A 10,000-nucleotide genomic window follows, 5' to 3' on the forward strand; every position below is an offset into this window, starting at 1 on the left:
AGAGGTCGTGTGTGTGTGCGCGCCTGATAACTGTCCGTCACGCATTAGTGAGGTGTGTGTGGAAGACTCAGCTTATCTCAGAGCTAGAGTAACTCACTGAGGACACACTCAAAATACAGAATGTGTGCATGTCTATATAAACACACACATACCGTGTTTATTTATAGAAAAACATTTTCATGTATATATTGTATTGTGCATAAATATATTTATTAATTAAACATAATTGACATATTTTGCATGCATGTGTTTTCATTTAACACGCACGGTAAACATGCATATATTGTGTCAACAAAAACCTTTCTTTTGCATGAGATTAATTACAATATATATATACGAGAGATATATATATATATATATATATATATATATATATATATATATATATATATATATATATATATATTTCCATTCAAAACTTCAGTGAGGTATATTGTTCATTATATTGTATTGCTCATCAAGCCTGTATCTATTTGATCAAAAATACAGAAAAAACTGTTATATATTATTGCAATTTAAAATAACAATTTTCTACGTTAATATACTTTAAAATATCATTTATTTCTGTGACGCGCAGCTGAATTTTCAGCATCATTACTCCAGTCTTCAGTGTCATGTGATCTTTAGATATCATTATCCTATACTGATTTATAATCAATGTTGGAGACAGTTGTGTGTTTTGAGGAGCCGTGATACTATTTTTCGTATTTTTTGATAAAAATAACTATTTTGTTGTACAATATTCACTACGTATCTTACTCTTTTTCCTTAAAGAAAGGATAAATGTGTATAGCACAGACTGAGACGAAGTCACTTTTAAACTTTTTTACTCATCACAAATATTAAGCAGCGCAACATTCAATTCATCAGCTTATCAGAATGACTGACGTGTGTTCATTAACGCAATTAAAGCAAGGACGTTCGCAAACGATCAAAGCGACCGACGCTTCATTCATCCGCTAGCGCTGAGCTCTCGTGATTGGACGAGCTCCGCGTCAGTCACCGCCAGGGGCGTGGCTTCGACATCTCTCTCGCTGCAACGCGTGTTTGAGACTCAGTTTGAGTGATTCAGTGACACGGACGGAGTCTTCATCATCTTCCTCATCTTCATCATCACCGCGACAGCTTCACGGCACTTTTCTGTCCCTGGACGCGTGCGTCGTTGCGGTCCGCGGGGAGTGTTGTGGATTTTTCAGGATCTGCGCGTCTGAGACTCTGTGAAGTTGACCAGAGCGCGTCAGGATGCGTCACCGGAGCTGCCCGTGGTTTCTCGGCGCGCTGCTGCTGGGCTTCTGCGCTCGGGCCGCCGGGGCTCCCGAATGCGAGAACTGCTCCAGGTCGGAGCTGGAGCCGTGCGGCGGACCGGACTGGATCCTGGGCTCCTGCGGATCCGGACTCGCCTGCGCGGCGCTCAACGGAACCGGACCCGCGCGCGCACCTGAGACAGGTGTCTGCAGAGGTCAGTGAGGCGCGCGACGCTTATCGGTTCGGCGGGCAAGGACTGAGCGTGCGCAGCGTTGGGAAGGTTAAGAAGAAGGTGGTGCGCTTTCCAGATCCCGCATCACTTCCATTAAAGTTGTGCTCGTTTCATTTTAAAGCCACGCGAATTCAGACTTGGAGGTCGGGAAGACTAAAAAAATAGTGCGTGAACCCAAATAGGAAATAAAAAGTTAGAGAACAACTAAATTGTGACGAGTTACTTCCCAACACTGAAATGTGCGAAATCGTGCAGAGGCTTTAGAGAGTTAATGCATTCGTGTGGATTCCAGCGCAAAGAGAAGTAGTTGCGGGTGTTTTAGCTGAGGAGGTTATGGATGAAAGGTAATGTGAGAGGGATATGGAAGGAATCCAGCAGAAAGTAGGAGTGTGAAGGTAACAAGAAAACTGGAGGTACTGTACATCATACGCAGGGTTAAATAAAACACCCCAGCTAATAGAGAACTGAGCTGACTGTCTGGATGAGGAACTGATCAAAGTGCTTCACAGAAAGGCAAATATTAAAGAAATCAGACTCTTAACGGCCATGATAATCAACCTTCAATCAATCACCTGAGAAGAACTGGCCGGCTTGGCAGGATTTATTTTTGAAATCATTGTTATTCTGACTTCAGTGTAGTAGGTGGCAGTAATGCATCTTATCGTTGGAGGCTGTTAAAGAAGAAGAAGAATGCATGTTTATCAAGTGATGATGATGATGATGAGGAGGAAGATGAAGACAGTTTTTCCTCTAGTTTGGCTTGATTGATGTGCTTCATGTTGAGTGATATGATCAGCTGACTCTTGGTTACTGTGATGTTAAAGTGATGGTATCAGTTGAGTAACACAGTGGTACTTTGATACACGCTGTGATATTAGTTCAACAATACCATGGTAAAAACCTCGGGGAATGTCCGAAAAACACGGTATTGCCATAGTTACTTGTCCAAAGTATTATAGTATCACGATGGTAAATGTCAGAAAAGCACTGCACCATTGCACATGTAAAAAAAAAAACACACTACAGTATTGTCATCGTAGATGGTCTAAAAACATGGTATTGCCATAGTTACATATACAAAAAGTACTAGAGTTTCCCCATAGTACATGGTATTTGCCAGCATGTCCCACTTGCCAAAGTTACTTTTTCGGTTGCCATATTTTGTCCAAAAACATGGTTTTGCCACAGCTATTTGTCTAAAAAGAATCATAGTATTGAAATAATGCCACATCCAGAAAACAACACCGTGGTACTTGCTGACGGATGAAATGAAGCGACTATCCTGTGATTCGATCTGAGGCTCCTGTCCAAGAGTTTAGTCAGAAGAAGGCTGGAGCTGGACTTTCTCCAGGTCTAAACACTTGGATTGCTCCAGACGGCTGAGCGAAAGCAGAAGTGGGTCTGTGGGAAGGTTCCGGAGCTCAATTACTCCTCGTCTTCATCTTCCTCCTGTGGGGTCTGTGGTTCGTCCCGAGGGACGGCGTCCTTGATTGGCTTTTATTTCCCGGGCACCGTTGGGGTTAATTCCCTCACTAATGGTCCGCTCTGAACCAGTCTGACTTTGCCGTGCTTTCCGACTGCTTACATTTTCAAAACTTTGCCTGAGAATTGCAGAAGCAAAACGCCTCTTACAAACGAAGCGCTGCTTTCCAAACACTTTTCTGAATGCTTCTCACTCCTTAGGTTCAGTGGTCAGTTTTACAGGGAAATAAATGCGGATTCAATAATGAGTGTCATTAACCGTCATCTTTTTAGCACAGTCATACATTATTCATGATCGCCATCATTAATTACGTCTTCCCCCCCGCATTAATGAGGCTATTTATATTCTGACATGGCTGAAGGCGAATGGAAGACGTCAAAAAAAAGAGCTTGTTGAATATTGTATATCGTCTTTTTTCGGTACATCCATTTCTCATATGCTCTTGAAAAGGTTCTTGTCAAGTTCTTGGAACTTTTAGTTCGCAAAAACTGTTCATTCGATTGTTAAAATGTTCTTCGTCCTTAGAAAAAAATAGTTATCGTCAATATAAAGGATCTTCGTTGGCATTGATGGTTCCATGAACATTCCTAGAAGCTTTCTATTGTTCTTAAAAGAACCCCGTTTTCTGTGTTAAGAGCATTTTTAATCATCTAAAGAGCTTTTCTCCCACTATAAATATGACGTGGATGTTGAAGGTTCTTCGTGGAACCACAGATGCTAGCCTCGATTTTTAAGGCTGTTTGTATACTGTCAGAATATTTAGGCTGCATTTATTGGATTTATTGGACAAAAATAGATGACTTTCTGCAGTTTATTCTGTTCTACAAACAAAACCTGCAAATATGCTAATTAACTGTGCATTTAAAGCTACAGTGTATTTTAGTGTGACTAGAGTCCCCAAACAGAATAATGACTGTTTTCTAACAGATCTGGTCCAGTACCAATCCATCAGTAGTTAATCACTTTAGTCTGAAAGACTTCCTCTGAGGTCAGTCTCTTCTCTCGGTCTGTTTGCCTTTTTATACTGATAAAATATCAGCTTCCCACATTTGACTCGTAACTATAATAAGAGAAACAACAATAGTGAGAAGGACGCAACATGTTTGCAATCAACCTCCTTGAAACTGATTAAACTAGTTATCATGTGGACTTTAGATAACAACACTAGGCCAGACTGTTTTTATTTCAGACCAATCTGCATTCAGCAAGTACATTTCCAGGAAAATAAAATCATAGTATCACGGTATTACCATGTCCAGAAGACCTTTGATAACACCATGGTACTTTTTTAGTCAGTGGAAACATCTTTACACTGTTCTGTTATTTTAAGCTCAATTTTCTATAGTACCTTTTCCAAAATATTATAGTATTTCATTGGTACATACTTGATACTATGCTATTAGTGTTTTCCCAAAAAACAGTATTTCTATGGTACATGTATAAAAAAGACAGTATAGTCATGGTATCTTGTCCAAAATACTATAGTACTGCCATTGTACATGTCCAAAAACACAGTATAGCCATAGTATTGTGTCCAAAAAACGATAGTATTACTATGATATATGTTCAAAACATGGTATTACCCTCAAAATACTATAGTATTTGCATGGTACATGATAAAATACCACAATATAGCCATAGTATCTTGTCCAAAGTACTATAGTAATGCTACGGTACATGTCCAAAAACATGGTATTGCCCTTAAATTACTATAGTATTTCTACAGTATGCTAGGTGTCCAAAAACACAGTATAACTATAGTATCTCTTCCAGAGTACTATAGTATTCCTACGTTATATGTCCCAAAACTCAGTATTACCCTCAAAGACCACAGTATAGCCATAGTATTGTGTCCAAAATACTATAGTGTTACTATGGTATATGTTTAAAACATGGTATTACCCTCAAAATACTATAGTATTGCCATGGTACATGTATAAAAGACCACAGTATAGCCATAGTATCTTGTCCAAAGTATTATAGTACTGCTGTGGCATATGTCCAGTTGCCCCCAATATACTAGAGTTTTCTCATGGTACATGTCCAAAAAAACACAGTATAGCCATAGTATTGTGTCCAAAATACTATAGTATTACTATGGTATATGTTTAAAACATGGTATTACCCTCAAAATACTATAGTATTTGCATGGTACTTGTATAAACGACCACAATATAGCTATAGTATCTTATCCAAAGTACTATAGTAATGCTACGGTACATGTCCAAAAACATGGTATTACCCCCAAATACTATAGTATTGCTACAGTATGGTAGATGTCCAAAAACACAGCATAACTATAGTATTTCTTCCAGTGTACTGTAGTATTGCTATGTTATATGTCTAAAAACATGGTATTACCCCCAAATTACTACTGTATTGTCATGATACATGCCCAGAAACATAGTATTGCCATCCATGTACCATGGCAATAGTAGCATTGGGGGGTAGATTATTTTAAAAGTCCTGAAGAGAAATAAAAACTGACCTACAGATCTGTTAGATGTGGATATCAGCTCAACACTTCCCCTGATCTCTTTGTGTTGCAGGGGACTTGAGGTCCAATGTGTTTTTGATTTATTATGAGACCCAAACCGTACAGTAACCCTGTTCTTAGACATGACTGAGCACTGAAACCAAAGTTGCCAGATATTTGGCACAGAAACGTCCCGTTTGTGGAAACCCTTGTCACGGTTCTTCTCAGGCAGACAGCGCCGTCACAAACAGGCTTTTCAAACCAGCCCCTGCCAAAACTTTCCCTATTATTTCCTGTCACCTCAGAATGATCCGCTCCGCCAACGTCTTTTCCATATGAATACTTCCTGCGAGGATATTTTCATATTTTCACACGACCCCAAACACTGGCACCCACAAAGCACATCTGTTCACGTCTACCGATCAGAGAGCGGTTTGTGTTTATCTGCACAGGTTTACCAAACAGTCGGGATCAAACTAGAAAATCCAGAAGTATGAATAAACACAGGAAACTTACTTGGTCTCCAGTAAAAACAGCTGTCTAAAGTATCATTTAAAAGTCTAATTTGGGATTACTTGACGTTTGCACTTTATAAACATCGCAGCAAAAACGTGGAAGTCAAAATAAGTGTAAAAGTGTCTTTACTAACTAAAAATCCAGTAGTCAAACAATGGTTGACTTGACAGGGCACTGTAGCAATACTATACCGTTTTGAACATATACCATGGCAATACTATAGTATTTTGGGATTGGTGTTGCACCAAAAATACTGTAGTATTTTCATTGTACATATCCAAAAACATTGTATTGTCCCCAAAATATTATAGTATTGCCATGGTAATGTCCAAAAACAAGGTAAAGTCCAAAGTACTATTACCATGATAATATATGTTATCCAAAATATGTTATTGCCCTCCAGATACTACAGTATTACCAAAATACATGTCCAAAATGTGGTATTTCCATAGTACCTTGTCCAAAATACTATAGCATTACCATGGTACATGTCCAAAAGCATGGTAAAGCCACCCCTTGTCCAAAATACTATAGCATTACCGTGATGCATGTCCAAAAATCATGGTATTACCCAAAAATACTATTGCCTTGGTAATTTCCAAAAACATGGTATAGTCCAAAATACTACGGTATTGCCATGGCATCTGTCCAAAAGCACGATAAAGCCCCGAAAATGCTACAGTTTTACCTTAAAACATGTCCGAAAACATGGTATTGCCGTATTATCCAAAATACTATATTATTGCCATAGTAGCAGCAGTTCAATCTCGATCAGAAGTCTGATAAAATATCAGCTTCTCACATTTGACTCTTGAGAACAAACGCAGTCAACCAATGTACACAGTACAAACATGGTATGGCCCCCAAAATACTATAAAGGTAATGTCCGAAAACATATACTGTAGTATTTCCACAAAACATCATAGCGTCGCCACTGTACAAGTCTAAAAACACAGCGTTGCGAAATACCAGAAAACACATTGCACATCAGTTGTTGTAGACGAAGATGAGATCAGTGGGAGAGTTGAGCTAAAGACCACTTCTACTCTAACTTCAGGACTCAGAGTAGAAACACATCTCTCTTGCGTTCGTGAGCCAAGCCCCAGGAGAGCATCACGGGGGAGCTCAGGAGCCGCCGAAGCCGCTTTGTCTTTGTTTATTCACATGCGGCGGGCTGGGGGGTCTTCAGCAGAACCTGCGGGAGCCCGAGGATACTCGAGACTTATTTAACACACATGGCAGAGGACGGAGGAAAAACACAGGACACGAGAAACCAGAGCGAGCGTAGGACAGTACTATTACTCGGCCGTTGCTCTTTCAGGGCTCCTTTATGTTTCGGTCAAGTGTCAGATTTGTTTCAAATGTTCTCAGTCTGATTTGTTTTCTCACAGTGGTTTTAATGTCAGTATTTATTGTCAGATGAGTACTAAGCAGTAATTATTATTATTTGTATTATTTCACTCTAGTTTTAGTCATAAATATATTTTAATGCTAGTTCCCAAGGAAACAGTTCTCCTTTTCATCTCGCTCGACTAATAAAATGACTAAAACTAAATAAACAGAAATTTTTATAAATGGCCGAAACACACAATTACTAATTTAATGCAGCTTGAAAAGAAATTATTAAATCTAATTTAAAATATTAACAAGAACTATAATAGTATATAAAATAGCACTTATTCAAATGTACTACTTATCAGTGCTATTTAGTATTAATGCTATATGATCGAGTTTATTAATCTTTTGAATTAACTTTTATTTTTATCTTCAGTGCTCATTTTAAATTTTTAAGTTTTGGTAAAAGTATGTGCTTTTGAATAATTGCATATAATTTTCTATAATTTACATTACATTTTTAATTTGGTTTGATAATTGAAGTGCTTCATCTTATTTTATATATATATTTTTAATTTACATTGTTTTATTTCAGCTCATAACCTAATAACGCTAGCACTTTAATCGTAATAATTACACTAGTGATGACCGAATGCTTGACCTACATTAGAGGAGACACTCGTGAGGCTTTCTTAAAGAAGGGAGATCTGAGAACAACAGGGGAACGTTTCTGCTTTCCTTCTCAAACAATCGAGACACTAAAGAGCTCTTTCCAGGCGTGACATTGTCGAAGCATCTCTGTCTGGTGCCATTCTGCGGAACGAAAGCAAACAAATCTCAGCGACAGCCGAGACGGAGACGAAACGAGTCTGGGTTACCATGGTAACGCTGTCTTCTTCTCCTCAGCGGTCCCTGCTGCGACGGATGCTGAGGATGAGGACGAGCGCTGCCCGCTGGTGAGCGGCTGTGAGCGTGTGGACGGACAGTGTGTGTGTGCGTCCAGACACTCCTGCACCCCGGCCTTCAGCTTTCCTGACAGAGACGCCTGCGTGCATGCTGGGAAAACAGGTGCGCAATTCACCCCAACAAGAACAGGCTTTTAGCCATCAGTTTCTCTGGAGCACAGAAGCAGTCATAAGAGCTCACCTGCATTTGTAGAAATAGATAACGATGCATTTTCTTTTGTGCCAAAAATCATTAAAGATCATGTTCGTGAAGATATTTTGCACATTTTCCACCATAAATATATCAAAACACGATTTTTGATCACTAAGAACTTCATTTGGACAACTTTAAAGATGGTTTTCTCAATATTTCATTTAGCAGATTTTCAAATAGTTGTTTACGTCAATGGAAAGATTATTATTATTATCATTCAGCTTTGGGATGATTTGTGATAAATACATTTAACAAAAATGAATAATTTTGTATTCTGTATTACGTATGGCAGTAGTATATATATATTATATATATAAAAATATATTTTAAAATATACAAAAAGGTCCAATCTAATTGTGTGTAATGATTGCTTATTGATTAATTCATAATGTTTACTTTATAGTTTTATATTATAATATGTTCGAGATGGTTTTGAATGAGTGGATTGTTTGTTTCGGTTTCCATCTTTCTCATCTCTTTCGACAAACAGTCAGAAGCGGTCAAAATAAAAGTTCAAGCTTCTTTATGATTAAAAGCTCCTCATTATGCTGGAGCAGCTGGAAGTAGTAAAGAATAGACATTTAAAAATACGAGTCTATATCAAGCTTGTTTATGATTAATGAGGCTTTACGTATACATATTTTATTCAAAGTATTATTAGTGTTTTGGTTACAAAATATACAGTGTTTGTCATTTAAATCAGCGGAAACTATTCATTTTCTCTCTGAACAGCCCCATCACGGGAAAGAAAGACTAATAAACATTACTTAACACGTTCAATATAGAGATTTTATTATCAGCACAATATCTCTTTATTGGCTTTTGTTTCGTTGCGGCTGGAAATGGAACGCGTTAGAAGCTCATCTGATGTGGATCAAGGCTTGAGAACGTTCACACAACCCTTCATTCATGTGTTAATAAATAAATAAACATCAGGACAAACTGTTCTTAAAGTAACGTTCAGGGAATGTTCTTATAAATGACTTAATATTTGACGTACACTATATTGTCAAAAGTATTGGCACCCCCTTCTAATGACCAGGTTGGACCGCTTTAGTAATTTCCCTGAATATGAATCTTAGCGTTTAAGCATACAGTGATATTCTAGGGAGTTGTGTGATTCTATTTTTACAGCAACAGTTTGGACAGGGCTCTTTTCTACTCTAACATGACAATGCCTCTGTGTGTAAGACAAGGTTTAAAAAGAAATGACGAGTCAGTGTGGAGGAACTTGGCTGTTCTGCAGAAACCTCTGCTGTGACTTTAAGAGCCAAAAACTCATCACCAGACACCAATGACTTGCACATGCACAGCATGGACAAAAGTATTGGCACCTCCTTCTTTAAAACCGAAAAAGGAAATATAATGCATGTATTTTAGAAATAGTTTCCATTGTTCCAACAGTTTTAGAGGTGTCTGAAATGACTATAGCCATATTTCTGTCTCTTAAAGTCACAGCAGAGGTTCCTCCACACTCGTTCACAGAGGCATTGTCATGTTAGTAGTAATAGTAGTAATATCGTATACCCTTTACAGAGCCATTTATACAGCATCA

General features: G+C 38.3%; 1 protein-coding gene across 2 annotated transcripts in view; it reads left to right on the forward strand.

The window, feature by feature from the left end:
• Nucleotides 1–1,003: 1,003 nt before the first annotated feature.
• LOC122334424 (cysteine-rich motor neuron 1 protein-like) overlaps nucleotides 1,004–10,000 on the forward strand; it is a 41,916-nt gene continuing 32,919 nt past the window's right edge. Inside the window, exons 1-2 of one of the 2 annotated variants that reach the window (XM_043232331.1) lie at nucleotides 1,014–1,459; nucleotides 8,194–8,355. In XM_043232331.1, the coding sequence (XP_043088266.1) occupies nucleotides 1,243–1,459; nucleotides 8,194–8,355 (379 nt within the window). In that variant the 5' untranslated portion in view covers nucleotides 1,014–1,242. Of the gene's footprint in view, nucleotides 1,460–8,193; nucleotides 8,356–10,000 lie in introns of both variants that reach the window. The other variant, XM_043232332.1, reaches the window with a different exon arrangement.

The sequence above is a fragment of the Puntigrus tetrazona genome, unplaced genomic scaffold (genome assembly GCF_018831695.1).
Source record: "Puntigrus tetrazona isolate hp1 unplaced genomic scaffold, ASM1883169v1 S000000528, whole genome shotgun sequence".
NCBI classification, from domain to species: domain Eukaryota; kingdom Metazoa; phylum Chordata; class Actinopteri; order Cypriniformes; family Cyprinidae; genus Puntigrus; species Puntigrus tetrazona.